Here is a 16,987-nt window from a genome sequence, read left to right as displayed (position 1 = left end):
AGGCACAGGGACCCCAGGGCTCATGGGGGCGGGGTGAGAACAACAGGGCAGCAGTGGGATGGGACAGGGGATGGCTGGCCATCCATCAAAACCGTCTCTGGCTCCTACTTCCACTAATATGATTACAGTTTCCATGAATGAACTGCAGATTGCTAATAGTCACTGCCTCCCGTGGGGGAGCGGTACAAGAGATGCACTCAAGCATACATCTAACCTTTCTAAAAGAGACAGAGAAAGAGAGAGAGAAACCACAGCAGTGAGAGTGAGATAGACATACTCCGGGCTCATTAGCCATGGCACACCGTGGAAGGTGCTAAGCCACGGGCATCTTCCACACACCCAGCAACCGCACTTGCACGGAAGGAGGAAGCCGCGCAGGCTCCCGACTTCAAACAACCCATGTGCTTGCTGCTGGAGTCGGGGGGTGAATTTGTTCCATCTGGCCGGCTCGAGGAGCTAACACAAGCTGTGGGCTCTGCTGCCAGGTTGTGTAAAGATTCCAGCCGACACCTTCTCATTCTCCACCATGTTCTTTTCCTCTCCCAGGAGTGGGGGTGGGGGTGCGGGACCGCGGGAAGACTCTGTGTGTGTGTGTGTGTGTGTGTGTGTGTGTGTGTGCGTGCGCGCGCGCGTGCACATACTGGGGCAATGCCTCCCAGGGCTGACTTGGAGCAGAAGCAGAACAGGAAGCCACAGGCCAATACAAGGAGGCTCTGTGAGAACAGATGACAAACCGCAAGCCCGGGGGGAAGGGAGTGGGGGAGGGAAGGCACTCTGGGCAAGGGGGTAGGGAGTGGGGGTGGGGATGGGGGAGCCCACCAGCCCACCACCACACACAGCTGCGCTCGGCCCGGGTAATCAAAACCATCATTACAGACCTGACGGTTTGGCTACAGCTGTAAAGAGATAAGCGTGTTGGAAGGCAAAACAGGGCCCCGGTGACCCAGCCTTAGGGTCTGAGCGCCGGCTGGTGTGCCCGCTCCCTGGCTCCCCCTGGTCTCCCTACCCACCCCCTGCACCTCCCAAGTAGAACCCCCAGGCCCCAGCGGCTCAGGAAACCACAGCGTTTGAACAAGCTGTATATGTATAGCTTAGACATGGCTGGTAAGGAGGGAGAGGGGTTTGTTTCATTTCAGGACATGCCTTGGGTGACTTCAAAGACCAAAAAAAAAAAAAAAAAAATCTGGCTGCCTTGGTTAAGCTCTGGGGGTGGGGGTTGCAGTGGGGGAAACTGGAGGTGCAGGAGGGAAGTTCCTCCCTCTGGCTTTTCTCTCCTGAATGGCTTCAGGGAGAGATCCTTAAAGGAGCAATTTTGGGGGAGAAGGTGGTGGCGGGCGAAAAGGAAGCCCCTGCTTGGGGGTGGGGAGGGACCACCAGCACGGCCAAACTCCCAGCCTGCAGACAGCCTGCTTTTCATAGCCAGGCCTGCACACGGCCATGCCGAACAGATGTTACTTTATGACCCAAAGTCTTTCCCCTTCTTGTTTTTGAAAAATAACCGCTCTCCACCCCCACCCCAGTCCCGACCCCCCACAAGGGAGGGAGGCCCACCCCATTTTCCTCTCATGGCTCTATATTCCTTTCTGGATCCTAGAGTCATTCCTGGCTTAAGTCTTGCAATTACACCGGAGGCGGTGCCATGAGCACATTTATTCCCAATCTACAGATGGAGAAACTGAGGCTGAGAAAGGCAGGCAGGCTGTGCCAGGCTTGGCACCAACCTTCATCATCCTGCACAACCCAAGACACATTCCCCGAAGACAAGAATACACATAGCCAACTAACTCAGGTACCAACAGTATTTCGGGGTGGGGGGCACCAAAGGAGGGTGCCCCCCCCCCCGCAAGGCCAAGTGCACCTTTGCCACATTTTCAGAGCCTTCAGGTCATCATACACTAGTCAAAGAAAGGAAGGAAGGGCCACATTTGCAGAGGACAGTGTAAGCACAACTCCATTTTTTTTCTTTCAACTGTTAAGACCCGAAACAGAAAACGTTCATTTCAATTCTATTCATGCAACGCAACACGAAATCTAAATGAACCCTGTTTGTACAGATGCAAGGTATGGCTCTTCATTTCATTTGCATGGATACTTCCCTGAGTGAACCCCAAAGCTGCTGCGAGCCTGATCAAGGCCAATGTTTCAAATGGTTTGCACGGTGATTCCACCACAAACCAAGGAGGCTTCCATTACTCACGGAGAGACTGAACCAAGGGTGAGTTCTTTCCTAGAGGAAATGTTCAATGGCCATAGGGACCACTCCATGACCTAACGGATACACAAGCAGCTAAGGGTCCCTAGAATCTGGAAAGCGGGTATCGGAACTGCTGAGCAAGCAAGAGACTGAATGTGGTCTGCTGCGTGCCACTCATGAGGCAATGCCAAGGCACCTTAACAGTGCAACTTCAGGTCCTAGTGCCCTAAGGGAGGAGGGGGTAGCGGTAACCTCCACTCTAAGAAGAAGTTAGCCCTGCCAAGCTTCCCAACCTTTGCCTTGGGCCACACGCTGGGCACCCCAAGAACTGGTGATGCCCTCCACTGTCCCACGCATCTCCTTAGCACTCATGGCACTTTATTTGCCTGTCTTTAGTCAATGGGGAGATATGAAAACAAGGGACTCTTCTCCGGGGATGTCTTTTGACTCATTAGCCCAAAACCACTGATTTCAAAACTAAGTATAAAAAGAAAGTTATGTTTGGAACATACTCAAGTCAATCTTTTGAGCATGCTCAGTAAGCAATAACCTGGCACACCGTTTTCTCCACCGGGTGCAATGAATTCTTCGTCTGGCACTGCCGATAGAAAGTCAAGGTTCCCCCAACTGCCTCTCCCCACGGGGAAGCTTCTTACCTTGGAGCCAGTCTCTGAAATAGTGCAGCCACATTTTGGGAAGCTGTTGATTTTCTTCCAGCATGACATACTTCACGTTGCTGAAGCTCCTGTGCAGGTCGTAAAGTAAGTGCTGGATGTTCGGGTAGTCCGCCTTCTGCGTGACTACATACATGTTGTAGAAAGAAAAGTATTTGAACTGCGCAGCGATGAAGTCATACTCTCTTGTTTCCCGAGGGACGATGTCTGTCAGGTCCAGCCCGTCCCTTACTCGGGTGGTCCCGTACAGGCTGACCCCCAGGAGGCCCAGGAAGAGGAAGATCACCACGACCTGCAACACACAGCAAGAAACTCAAGCTCAGGCTCTGTAGCGTGTTCCTCCACCAAGACCGGTCCCAGTGCATCAGGACGGGTGGTGCTCCCACTGGGGAAGATACATGGGAGAAGAAAAAGAAAGAAAAGCCCAACCATTGCATTTTGTAACAGCTTCATGCAGAACAAAGCCGCTGATGTGCATGGGCAAACAGGACTGCTGGGCGAGCTTGCTCACACGGGCCTGGCCCTCCGAATGGACGCTGTCTAGGGGGAGCCGTGCAATTGATCACACTACGTCAATGCTACGTCAAGACAGCGGAGACTTGGCCACGCCTTACCTTGGCTCTGGGCTTTAGGAGGAAGGGCGCATAGTGCTTCTCGGCGAAAGATGAGAGCGTCCATTTGGTGCAGGGGGGCTCGAGGCAGTGGAGGCTGGAATCGGAGAACTGGGAGAGCAGGTCCCGGGTAGAGCTGGTGCTCTCAGGGCTCTGACAGCTCAGGTTGTCCTGTGTCACGGTGACTGGCTGCACGGAGATCTCAGAGCGTGGCTCGGCCGTGGTGTAGTACGCGTGCGTGTGCGGGTCATACTCCGTGCGCAGCTGTACCGTGGACTGCATGGTGATCTGCGTCTCGTGGGCGAAGCTGTGGCTGCTATAGGGGGGTGGGGGGCTGTAGCGCGGGCTGTCGTGGGCTTCCGTATAGGCCTGGGGCTCCACCTGGATCACCCTGCTGACGCAAGGGCTACAAGAAAGGCAAAGGTGGAGGATGGCAACATCTCTATTCGACTCACGGACCCAGGGCTGCAGGGCCTTAAGGCAGCTGGGGTTATGCAGCTGCAGGATGAAGTCCAGGGGACTTGGTGTCCCTTGTCTGGGGTCTTCGTGACGGCTGTTAGCTACACCCCCCTTCTCCATCTCCTGCCCCGGGTTTGGTGGGAGAGGACTAAGCCATTACCACAGAGCCCACAGGAGCCTGCTGAGACGTACCTGGTGAAACAGCAGAAGATGTCCAACCTCCTGTCCTCCCGCCGATACAGGTCCATGCTGAGAATAGCAGGGAAGATCAGCAGGACCATGGCGAAGTTGAACACCACGACCACCGCAGCCTGGGGGCAGGAGACAGAAGGGAGGGGTCAACAGGGGGGAGCTCCTTCCCTCCAGGGACTGCTCTGAAAGTCAAGGTGCTTGGTTTTCACTCTGCCACGTTTCTACGGAAGCAGCACCAAAGTGGGGCTTCTCACTCTTTTGCTGCTCTCCAATCAGCAAGAGGCCACCGGGAGCCAGAAGAGAAAGGCCTTTGCAAGTCCAGTAAGTCCCCAAACTCAGAACGGACAAGCGTAGGAACCACGCTGCCTTTATCCTGCGAACAACCCAACTCAACCCAAGCTACACTCTCAGGACATACTACGTCTTCAAAACGCTTTAATGGAAAAATCTAGAAAAGTGTTTCTCAGAGCACAGGTAGTTGTGATTTTGTCCTCTGGATTCTGCATATTACACAAAAATATAGCATGCGTCCCCTGAGGTTTTGAATGGGCACATTCCACAGCCTCAGGAGTAGCCTGGACTGTGTGTGTGTGTGAGAGAGAGAGAGGGAGAGAGAGAGAGTGCAATGTAAAGGGTTGGGGAGAGTTAAGCATAAAGGAATTCCTGTGTGTGATTTCAGTAACGCAGAATAAATAAGTACAGATTCAAAAGTCACTCCATAACCTAAAATAAACACAGGCTCGGCACTGGAGCGGCTTTGGCAAGTCTCCTGCTGACCCAGTAAAAATTACAGAATTGGGCTGTTAATAGGAGGAAGGCGTCACAGGACGGCTGAAAGGGCGATTCTGCTGAGAGGCGCACGGGAGAGGAGAGGCCTGGGAAAGGGGGGCTAGGCTGCTAACAGCCTGGCAGCGAGCAAAGCCGGGCTTTGGTGAGGTTAAAGGACTTTGACGGGGTTTCCCAAAGAACGGCTTAGCCAGAGAACTCTTCCAGCTGGGCCAGAACTGAAAGCCTGGCCATTATCAATTGGTACCTCACAGCCTCCAGGAAGAGCTCCCCAACTGGTTTGTGCCAGAACACTCTGTGACCTGCCAGCTCTGCATCACAAGAACCAAGTCCCCATCAAAAAGTGGCATGGCCCGCGTGAGCATCTCTCATAGGTTCAGAAACACGTGTGCTGCTCTCCACACCAATGGGAGCAAGGTGTCTCAGATCTGTCTGATGAGCTGGGCATGAGTACGCATGCCAATAGGGAGGCCTGGGGCATGGATCTAGGCATGTACAAGGTGCCAGGGCTGCACTAAAGGGGTCGAATGATGCCAGGATCCTGTAACAGCCAGACCCAGTGATCAAGTCCAAAGCTGGTTTACAAACCTCCGGACAGCTGGCCCCATGTTTCAGGCTGGCTCCAATAGGAGGTGGGAGTGTGAGAGTGGGGCTTTCCTGGGAGATGTTTCTGTGCGGGATTTAGGGGGAGAGACAGGGATTGGGAAGGAGCAAGGATGGGCCAGATGCTCCATTTCCCGGAACAGGCAGTGTCCATGAGGAGGGCAGGGGCCACCTGGCTCTAGTCATTTGAAATTGATATTGCTGGGATTGGAAACTCCATGGGAAAGTTAAACAAGTGATGATGGGGTGGGGTGGGGGGGCGCAAGGAGGGAGCTTTAATCCCTCCTATCACTGACAGCCATGTGAGAAAGTAGCAAGGGGAGACCTCCCAGGGGAGACTCCTCAGGTGTCTCCACCTACAGCAAAGTCCACGTAGACAAGGGCAGAGGCCACAAAGGTAAAGCCAGGCGAGTATCTATCCTGAGGGTGCTGGCTGGCTGGCCAGCTGGAATAAGGGCAGGGCCCGTCTCTGACCCTGGACCTGGGTCGAAGACACCTGCCGAGTCCCTTGCCCCATTGCCAGTGACGGAGATGGAAGGAGATGTGATGAGAGAATAGAAAGTGGCATCCCATCCAGTTCTTCTGTGTTACAGACTGTATACAGGGGGGTAGGCACGTTTTCAGCGAAGACCTCAATGCCTCCAAACCCTCCACTCCCAATGCCTGAGGCTTAAAGTTCTAAATACAGGAAAATGGTCACCGTGTAAAGGCAATGTGGGTTTGCTAAGAAGCACTGCCAGGTTCACCCTTCCCTCATGCCTTTCGCTATGACATCTAGCATCACAATGTAAATCCAGTCCGTTGCCCATGTCCAACACACTCCCAGGGCCAGGCGGCCGGTGGCCTTTACAGAAACCATGGCAAGCACTCTCTCTTCCGTCCTGGTGTCTGGCTTTCTCTGTCCCTTACATGTCCATGTTTGGCACAGAGCATGAGCCAGGGTGCCCTGGGAAGGAAGCCCCATTTGTGTACAAACGAGGGATGGGATGGGTGGAAGCCATCCCACATGGGGCACACGGTGCTCCTCTGGGGCCTTGGGAGAGAAAAGCATGGTCAGCAGTACTGATGCCGTCTCTGGCAAGGTGCTTACCTGGGAGAGCTTAGCGTACTGGCTACTCCTCGCAAGGGAGACGCAGGAGCACCACGCCATAGCATATCATGAAAGGCGGGTCTGCCTTGCTGAAGCATCAGTGCAGACTGAGAGGAGAGGAGGGAACAGGGAGAGAGGAGAGAAGAAAGGAAGGAATGTGAGCAGATACAGAACAGAGCAGACCAAGACAGGGAGGCCAAAAGTCGAGCTCAGAAAAGAAGGGGTGAGGCAGAGAGAGCCAGGAAGACAGGGCCCCGCTGACAGGAGACCTGAAGGCCAGTTCTCAGGTCGGGAGTCATGGAACAAGAATCAAAGGTGTTGGCCAGAAACCCACACTGCATGTCACAATGCCTGCATTTACCATCTAGACTCTGGCTGGAGTAGACCCTGGAGGCTCAAGGAAGCACTCAAGCACTGGGCTGCCCACGGTGGAGACCTGGCCCCAGCCTCTGGGCTGCAGACCCTGGTTTCAAGCTGCTGTGCGCATTTGTCGGGAGGGAACCAAAAGACGGAAGTGCTCTGTGACTCATCCTCTCGAATAGTTAGACAAAACCATTTTGACAAGGCTCTCTATTATGTTAGCTGTACCACTAACTCAGACGGCACCTCTGACCCCTTATCTCCCAGAGCATCATGCAGTCACATGATAGTTATTTCCATGGTCCCTGTGATTAGGGCCAGTTTCAGATTTACTCTTTGATTCATGAGTTCCACTTCTACATACATTTGTAATAAAAAAAAATCAACCTGGTTTTCAGGATATTTCCTCTTGGCTGGTGACGGCTCACGGACACGTCTTATGTGTTTCCTCATACACTGATTGCCAAGGGAGCCTCTATCTGCTTCTCTCTCTCTCTCACACACACACATACATAGAGTTACACAGTCAATTGGTCATTGTGAAATGACATTCAAATCCACCTGACTCTTCAAGGATAAATTTGAAAGTGAAGGAGACTGCACATGTGCCTTAAAGAACAAACAGTAGCCCAATTCATGACTCCCTGGTTGCCATCCTGAGTCATTCTTGGACTAAGACGGGGAACTGAGCACAAGGGGCACCCCAGGTGGTTTCCTTTAAGGACCTGGCACGTCGCATCCGGAGGGAGGGAGAGAGAAGAGAAGCAGACCTGTGCCTTTAGTCTCCCTTTGGGGAAGGGATCCATTCACCACATGTCGGGAATACTGGGAGACGTCGAAGTCCTCAACTGTCTTAGGCTCACATGGACCCTGTCACGGAGGGACCAGGCCCCTGTCCGTCTGCCAGTCACATGGCCATGTCATTTGAAGGCTGCACGCACAGCGGCACTAGGGCTGCCACTGCTTCCAAGACCTCCATGGTACCTATCACCAGGACAACCTGACTGCTGGCTCAGAAAAAGAACTTAATGGCCACTGGGTATGATGTGCAGGGGCCTGGCCTGGAAGGAGAGGAGAGCATACTTGGGAAACCTCTGGAGTTTGCTTAGGCAACCAGAAAGAGGAGAGAGACTGTGGGGGCTGGCCAAGGAAAGGGAGGTGCAAGTGAGCCCCCTGTCCCAGGTACACCCCTGTAGGGGGAGTTGCCAACACCTGCTCCCACAGTGCTACCTGGCCTGGGTGGCATCCAACTTCACCTGCTTCACCATGGCCACCCACTTTGGGTTGGGGGTACTTGGGGAAGGTAGGTGAGAGGGTGGCATGGTTGGGAAGAGGTGGCCAAAGGAGGACAGAGAGAAACAACGTTTAGGAACACCTGTCAGAGATACAGCCTCCAGTGGCACCTGTTCCACTTCCATATGCCCCTGGGACGCAGAGGGAAACGGGGAGCAGGTAGACTCAGGAATGCTGAACACTGGGGTACCACTGGCATGAGGCAGCCATGTTAGCCTGCAACACTCACCTGCAGAGAGAAGGCTCGCAGGGCAGGAATTGGGATCAGCGCAGCCATGAAGAAGGCAGTGACGTTGCTGATGGATGTGAGTGCCACGCTGGCGCCTGTGCGCTTGAGGCACTCCCCGGTTCTGTCCTGTGGAATGACAAGCCACCACGCTGCAACCCTCCCCCAGCCAGTCAGGCGCCATCCCCTCCCCACTCAGAGCCACGTGGTAGGATGACCCCTTGCAGGAAGCAAACATGGCTTAGGCAATGGTCTGGATAAATGGCAAGCAGCCCTTGGACAAGCCCTCATGGCTCTATCGACACCCAAATGGCCATCTTGAGATATGTGCTGTGGGCGGGGCCAGATGGACCAGTGCTCAGGTACCACCTACCCTCCCACCCCCCGAAGCTTGCTTTCCCGTCTGTACCCTCACCTCAAAAGGGATCCTCTTGTTCTGACCCGTTTCACTGAATGCATGGGCCAGGAGGAAGACGTCATCCACGCCGACACCAAGGGCGAGGAATGGCAGCACCTGGAGCCGAGCAGGAAGGCAGCGATGAGAGCTGCTCTCAGGGCAAGCGCAAGCTCACAGAAAGGCGATGTGGTGGAGGCTTCATGCTGGCAGACACCTTACCCCAGCCTGCCCCCAACTCATGACCCATCTAGGGGCCCACACAGTAAGCTTTGGAAAGGCAATCTCTGAGAATGGATCTCACTTGCAGGAGACAGTCATGTGTTTCTCAAGAGTGTTTCCCTTAGATTTATACCACTGGGAGCTAACTGGGCAGAAATGCAAGCTACGGGCTTCCATGCAGGTCTCCAGCATCAGACAGAAGCCTGGGGGAGGGGCCCAGTAGCCTGGGCATCTCCTGCCCTGCAGGTGCTGCCAACACCCACCAGCGTTCAAGGTCCCAGTGACCGTTGCGCATCCTCTAACCAGCCCGTTGGACTTCCCGCCCACTGGCCTCCTGGTAGGGGAGGTTGGGATACCCTTCGTGGGATGCACAGATGGCTCGGTGAATACCTGAGTTGTCGCAGCGTTAAAGGAAATCCCCATCAATGAGCACAGACCCAATCCTGCAGCCACCGACAGGGCCACCAATAGGACGCCAGCCAGCCCCACGGCACCCTGGGACTTGGAGCAGTCCCAGCGTAGCATGGTTAGACAGGCATAGGCAAGCTGCAAGCAGGACCATGGTGGGGATGGGGGTGGGAGACACAAAACAAGCCAAACATCAGAACGGGGCATGATCCTAAAGTTCCCCCACACCACCATGCCCCGCCACGGTTGCCCCAATCCGGAGGAGGACTCAGGAAAGCCGACTACCACAGAACGCGACATTACCACGCGATCTGCTTTGTCCATCACAAATGGGATAAAACTCGAGCTCTATAATGGGACCACTTCCTAAACCGCCATGAAGCCGCCCAGCTCGCTGAGTCTGGGGTGCATGGGTGTGTTAAGAGCAATTAAAAAGCAGGGGGAGGCAAATAAACATTGAAAATAAGAACAAAAGTAAAACAAAACCAATCAGCACCTCCAGCTGAACCCTCCTCCAACCCAAGCAGCACGGTTACCATGAGCAGGTAGCCGCTGGCCACGCGGATGACGCTGACATCCGAGAAGGACTTGAGGATATCTTCCAAGGTGGTGGTGGTGAAGGACAGTACCTTCTGCGTGGAGTTGGCGGACACACTCTGGTGGACCACCTGCAGTCACAATACACATGGCTCGGCTCCCATGCTCCCCACCTCCCCCCACCCCTTCTTTATGATACATTAAGAAAGTTCTAGACCTTAAAGTCTACCCTAAGCAGCTGAAACGCCAGTTCATATGCCACCTCCCAGAACAAAGCGGCCACGCCGGCTCCTGACTCCAGCCTTCTGCAGTGCTGACCCCAAGAGGCAGCGGGCTCCCTGTCACCTATGTGACAGCCCTGGATCCATCAGTCTCAGCTCCCAGCTCTGCTCTCCCACCCAGGCCTGCCTGTAGCTATGGACACCTGGAGGACCAAAACAGGAGATGGGACCTTCTCTTATCTGTCTCTGAAATCTATCATAGCATCACCTGCAGAGAGAGAGGTTCAGGTGGGATGGAGGGGCTGAACTTGACACTAGCACGAGACAGCCCTTGGAGATGGATGATGCATCTGGCTGACAATCGGGGTCCTCGCTCAGAGCCGTTGACTCACTCCAAGTCTAAGATCCCCTGCTTTCCTCTGTGCAACTTCATGACCGACACACAGCCCCAGCAGTACCCCGACCCCTAATCCCAAACAACTCATTCTTCACAGGCCGCTCTGCCGCCCTCCCACTCCCTCGTGGCACCATCCTCACTTGCTAGCCACTTTTCAAAGGTCACTGTTTGGGGAACAAAGGCCAGCTGTCACGTGACCTGACCAAGGGACCGCAGCTGTGAACAGACGGTGCTTTGCTAATGCTTTCCAGACACCTTTCCTTGTTCACAGAGTGTGTGTGTGTGTGTCTGCTTTTGAGTTTACGACTGGCTCCTGAATACGTTTCAGGCCATCCCCACGGCCATGCACAGCCAAGGTGGGCTTACCTCCACATACGTCCTCTGCCAAGCCTCCAGGATGGCCGCAGCCTTGTCCTCGTTCCAGTTGATGTGAGACACGTACTCATAACCCTTGAAGTGCTCATACATCTGTTTGGGCGTCATCAACTGGAACATGGTCTGCAGTGCGTGGGCGCTGTGACAGGTGGCAGAGGGCAGGACACAGGTTGTCGTCAGCAGCAGCTTTCCCGGGGACACTGGCCTGAGTTTCCCCCACCCGCCAGCCTGCCACAGTGATGCACGTTTCCATTCACACAGGGACCGGGCTGGCTTATTTTATTTGAATAGAAGGAGGTACCATATTCAAGGTGTAACCTTACCAACCTTTACAGATAGACCCCAAATTAAATTAATAGGCAATTTCCTTTCTCAGTTTCTATTCCACGAAACAGGAAGGGCAGAGGAGCTCACAGAGGAGCTCATCTGTGTATACTGGCTGTGCAGACATCCCAGACAACAGCTCTCTCAGGGGCAGCAGGCTCCATACTCGCCTGGCCAGAGGGCACAAAACATCCTTCGCGCTTAGCCTTGGGGTCTTGGGTCTTTGGATGCAGTGTGGCACTGCACAGCTCCCACCTTAAACTCTGTTCTCTTAAGACAGGTGCCTCTGCCAACCTTACCCTTGGCACTCCCCCCCCGCCATTTCTTCTCCACCTGCCGAGCAGCTCTTTAGAAACCCTGAAGTCAGTTGCTACGGCCTTGATGAAAACTACATGTCCTAAAGAGGCTCCCCTGACACCTACCCCTCTCCTGCAATGTTTAGCTGATGACATGAGACGGCTGGCTGGCATGAAGAGTTAAGTATGAATACAAATGCAGGTACAGAGATGTCCAGGTTGGTGGGGAGAGGGGATGGCTTTGTGGGCTAGTTGGTGGCTGCAAGGCGGTGGATGGGAGGAAGAGACAGCCTGGGCTGGGCTCTACGAGTGTCGGCTTACCTGACGAGGTTCCCGCTGCTGTTGCGGACAGTACCACCCACAATCAACTCTTCCTGCCAGTGCATGTACTTCCTGGATAATCCGTGACACCCACCGTTCAACACGAGGGCCATGTCAAGAGGCTGCAGTGAGAAGATAGTCCCATCACGGCAGGCATGAACAGGCAGGTCCCATGCCTTGCTACAATCCCGGGCGCTAAGGGCTTGTTGGTTTCACAGAGGACATTGACAACAAAGCTAATGAGAGGTGCCTGGCAGAATCTTGCAACAAAATTTAGATCCATTAACAAACTTAGTTCTACAGACCAGAAAAAAAAAAAAAATCACAGAAAACTAAAAATGGCAGCGAACACACAGCGTTCTCCCTCCACTCCTTCGGAAGTATCAGGGGCGCCATACTCACTTTGGTGGAGTTTTTGTTGGGGGCTGTGGCCGGGCAGTCTGGGTCTCCTGGATTGAGGCAGGGCCGGTCCATGTAGCCATGGCCGACATCAGCCTTGTTCAGCATCTCCTCCCAGCTGTCCACTTGGTAGTTGATTTTCTTTAACTCGTCCAGGAACTCCAAGGGGTCAAAATTTGTCCACCGCAGGGGAGGTTTACCTCTGTGGGAGCAAGCAGGAAATCAGACTGTGAGAAGAACCTCCTAAGACCACAATCGGGGACAGCAAGGAAGTGCCAGTGGCTTTGCTGTTAAGGCTGTTGTCCTGGGTCAATGACCTTTCCTAACATCATCTGCGTGCAAATTCCAGCCAGGAAGGTAATTCACGGAAGGTCTCATGTCTTTCACTGATATAGGCGATGGGGTACGTGACAATGAGCCACCAAGTGCTTGCTTAGAATACTGATTTCCAAAATTCTAAAACCAAAAAACAACAGGGACTTGCCACGTGAGATGAGCACTTGGTGGCCTAACAGATGCTCTGTTGATCAACATGTCTGGTCCCTGTAGGATCCCACACTTGGGCGAGTCAGGCGATGGGGTGTGGGTGGGGGACTCCTGATGGCCTCTGTCACCGCCACCACTACCACCACGGCCACTGTCACGGCTGCTTTCCCCCATCCCCTGCTCACTTTTGAATCTGTGCTGTTGACAGAGCAGAAAGGTTTTTGGCTGCCTGTGATATGGTTCAAACCACACTGTAGCTGCTTAACCAAGCTGAAGTCATTATTCAGAATCTCCCAACCAGAAAACACAAAAGCCCTTATTTCCCACCGACAACTGTACACCGAGGGTCAGGGGATGGCCACTGCAAATTGCTTTGGCAGAGATGGGCAAGGCCAGACAGGAACAATAACCCAAGCACTAACTCTTGCATAATTAACTGAAAATGTCCACACTGATTAACCGTCATTCTGTAACTGGTGCTGTCCATTTGCTATTCAACTGCTAAATACTGAAGCATTTTAAGACCTGCATTTCTCCCCCAAAATGCCACTCATGTGGTCCAAAGAAATATTTAGTTCTGATCAATTCTCTCCCTTCCAAAGTAAGTGAAAGCTGCCTGGGGTCTGTGAAATCCCAAACATTTTAAAGAGTTAAAAAAAAAAAAACCGCGCATATTCTACCATGATTTGCATTTTATTTGCATATAAATGGCTTGCTAAAAGTGAATGAAATTTAATGATGCCTACAGAACTTTTTTTTTTTTTTGAAAAGAGGAAAAACATTCTGCTGAAATCCCCCTTTCCCTACTCACTATTCACATGGAACTTCAATGCTTTCCCCTCCCCACCCCCATTCCCTATGCACAATTGAAGCAGAATAAACAATGGTGAGTAACCCGGGGAAGACTGGAGTCCCGGAGCCGTGCAGACTTACAGGAGGTACGCCGTCCCGGACTGGAGCTTCGCACCTTCCCAGAAGCAATCCAACGGTGTGATAATGAGGCATGGGTAAAGGTACTCTATGATCTGTGAGAGAGAATGGGAGCATGCGTGAGGCCGACAGACTGCGTGCGTGTGTTTTTGAAAAGCTGAGCAACTTGTGCAAACCAGACCATACCTGGTCCATGTAACCCGTTTCTGTGATAAGTTCCCCTGATTTGTAACACAGATGCTCCAGCTTCCACTGCCTGTTGGAACAAAGAGCAGAGACGGTGGGTGGTGGGGGACAGAAACTTGGTGCAGAATCGCCTACGTGCGAGAAAGAACTGCCATTTCGATCGCTTGTAAGCCTCTGTCAAAACGAGCGGGGCTTTTGCCAAGTGGGGGAGTGGGGCGGGCTTGCTTTAATGAATAGATAATACTCGATTGCAATTAACATGTAGGGTGTTTATGTAAATGAATGCTACCAAAGTACTTGAAAAGTCTTGTTTCTTTAAGTGTTCTCCCAATAATCTTGTTTACACCATTCATCTGCTTTACTACATACATTAAACAACTCCAGGGCAGGCCAGTTACATGATCACAAATTCCAATGAGTTTGTGGGCGGGGGGAGGGCTAAATCAAGGAGCTTTACAACGTCAAGGATATAGTCTCAGGTGGGCAAACATTTCTGGTTGCTTTCTTGGCAGATAACGGGCTTTCTTACTGGTAGCATTCAAAACCAACTCTCTCTTGCTCTAAGTCACAAATAAACAACATTTGCCAGCCTGATCCAATTCCCATTGGATCAACTCGTCTATTCCTTGAATCATGGAAACAGACAGCAATGTATGATTAAAAAAAAAAAAAAAGAAAGAAAGAAAAAGCAGTGGGGCTGGGGGAGGAAGTCATCTTATCTTTCACAGGCATCAGGGCCAGAACTGGGGAAAAGAAATTGGGAAGGGGGTGGGGATGAGAAACCCCAGACAAGGAGAAAAACCAAATCAAACCAAACCAAAAAACTCCTTCCAGGCTATTCTATTTCATTGGCCTCCTAAGGTGTGGGTACGGTAGGATACTGTCTTTGTCCAAGCCCTCTCCCCAGAACCTGCCCACCTGCCTCAGTGCCCTGCTCTCTGCTGGGAACCCTCTCTGCTGCTAAGCCTTCCCCGATCCTTCCCTCTTGTTCTAGAGGATACGTGGACACAGCCAGCCTTACCTGTTGTACATGTACACGTGGACTCGGCTGGCCTGCAGTGCCGAGTCCAGGTGTTGAAGGAGCGCCTCTGTGGTCAGGACATCAGCGCCTTCTTCTTTCGGCGTCTGGATCATGAGTTGAGGGTTGAACATGGCCTCTTCCCCAATCTTCTGGCGGGTATAATTTAATTCACGACTTACTCGGCCGCCAACTGACAAACATGGATGGATGGCAATGAGAAGGGCGAAGTCACCCCACCGAGTCCCATTCTGCTGCCTGCTGCCCCGAGACGGGATTACGCAATCAATGAAGGCTAAAGTCTGAGCAGTGAGGCTCTCACTTCCTTAACAGCTAGGTCTGCTTGGATGAGAGGCAAAGACTCACTAAGCCTACCACCGGGTTCGCTGGCCGCCACACCCCCAAACCAAGGGCACGCGTGGCCGGGGACCTAACAGACCCACCACGCAGCAGGCAAAGGCGGAATGGGACACTGAGTCGCTTCTTCCTGCAGCCCAGACCCAGTCACCCCGTTACAATTTCTTTCAGTTGTATAAACAGTGTGCTCCTGCGGCACCCTGCAGGATAAATGGCTTCAATTTACACTCTCCTCTAAGTAATGTGGCAAAGGGAACAAGGAAATGTTGGAAAAAAAAAAAAAAAAACAAGGAGAGGTGGCCACCAGTATGTTGAGCATGGGGTTGCCAGAAGAGTAAAAAAAAAAAAAAAAAGTCATGCCAGTAACATGCACAAAGAAACTCTCTCACTGCAACTGGAGAGAAACCAAATGAATGAAACCCCCAGAATCTGGTTCTAGAACACTCATCTGGTTAATGCCCAGAAAACATACACATTGAGTCACCTATGGGTCTACATCTGCTGTGGGAAGCCCCATGCAGCACCAGCCTGGCAAAGCCTGGCACACTGGGCATCAGTGAAGAGGGCTCAAGTCAAGGAGGCTGCCTTTGTCTCTCTCTGCCCCCTTTGCCAACCTCTGGGGTCCAGGGTTACAGTCCCCTCCACATTTTTTTTCCCCTTTGTACCAAGCTGGGCTTACAATGGTGCACCTGCGACTGGGCAGTAGCCCAGGAAGACAGTTCCAGAAGGAAGAAGCTATAGTCCCCTCGCCCCCATCTTCAGTCCAGGGGGGTGGGGGGGGGGTGGTAAACGGAGCGTTTTCTGAAAAACTGGCCTCAAGCGACAGCTTAGAAACGACTCAGCGCTCCCAGCTTTCCCACGCGGAGGAATCCCTTTTTCCTCAAGTTTAGTATTCAAGGACGTAAACATTTGGTTTGGGCAAGTAAATAAGTACTGGGAACAACAGCGGGGTGTTTAGCTCCCTTGGCATATTTTATAAACAAGGGGGGGGGCAGGCTACAAAGCAAAGCATGTCCTCATTAGGAAAACCAGCACAGACTCACCGACTGGTGGGACCCTCTACAGATTCCCAGATAGGCCAGAGCCATGCTGGGGCTCTGCAAGGTGTTGGGGGGGAACCACAAGACACACACAGAGGAGGGAGGCTGGCGCCAGTGGGGTTTATTTAGAATGGCATGATTTCTGATACTGGTGATGGTTGGTGGGGAGTGAGGATGGCAGAAAACATGGTCCAATTGTCCTGACGGGGTACCAGGAGAGTCTTGTCATCCATTTGAAGTTTGGAGAAAAGCCATGGGTAAAAAACTGACTGGAGGACCACCTGAAGATGGAGAGGGTCGGGCCTTCCCCATGGGCCTCTCCCAAGCTGCCTGAAGGCAGGCACTGCTTCATTTTGGCACGAATAGCTGTTCTACACAAAGGACTTGGCAGCCAATTACCTAATGAGCTGAATTTAACTCAATCCCGCAGGCTCCAAAGCCACAGAGAGACTCTGAGGCTAAAAAGCCAATTAGTAGTCCAGAGGTCACTTCGAAAAGCTGCACGGAACAGCTCACCAAGGAGCCGGCCCCAGCCTTTGGCCAGACCCTGCCTCTACCCAGCAGTCTCCCTGCCTCTGCCTGCCTCCG

The 16,987-nt window shown here is 52.8% G+C and overlaps 1 protein-coding gene across 2 annotated transcripts in view; it reads right to left on the bottom strand.

Annotated features, from left to right (window-relative positions):
* PTCH1 (patched 1) overlaps positions 1–16,987 on the bottom strand; it is a 45,364-nt gene that overhangs the window by 11,342 nt on the left and 17,035 nt on the right. The window contains exons 3-15 of one of the 2 annotated variants that reach the window (XM_040988735.1): positions 15,006–15,195; positions 13,985–14,054; positions 13,802–13,893; positions 12,386–12,584; positions 11,984–12,105; positions 11,034–11,181; positions 10,049–10,180; positions 9,495–9,650; positions 8,904–9,002; positions 8,492–8,617; positions 4,131–4,249; positions 3,483–3,885; positions 2,851–3,160 (exon numbers count right to left, since the gene is read on the bottom strand). In XM_040988735.1, coding sequence (XP_040844669.1) covers positions 2,851–3,160; positions 3,483–3,885; positions 4,131–4,249; positions 8,492–8,617; positions 8,904–9,002; positions 9,495–9,650; positions 10,049–10,180; positions 11,034–11,181; positions 11,984–12,105; positions 12,386–12,584; positions 13,802–13,893; positions 13,985–14,054; positions 15,006–15,195 — 2,166 coding nt within the window. The remainder of the gene's footprint in view (positions 1–2,850; positions 3,161–3,482; positions 3,886–4,130; positions 4,250–8,491; positions 8,618–8,903; positions 9,003–9,494; positions 9,651–10,048; positions 10,181–11,033; positions 11,182–11,983; positions 12,106–12,385; positions 12,585–13,801; positions 13,894–13,984; positions 14,055–15,005; positions 15,196–16,987) is intronic. The other variant, XM_040988736.1, reaches the window with a different exon arrangement.

The sequence above is a fragment of the Ochotona curzoniae genome, unplaced genomic scaffold (genome assembly GCF_017591425.1).
Source record: "Ochotona curzoniae isolate NIBS_2020 unplaced genomic scaffold, NIBS_Ocur_1.0 contig_50, whole genome shotgun sequence".
Classification (NCBI taxonomy): domain Eukaryota; kingdom Metazoa; phylum Chordata; class Mammalia; order Lagomorpha; family Ochotonidae; genus Ochotona; species Ochotona curzoniae.
This window is presented reverse-complemented; position numbering and strand designations above follow the sequence as displayed.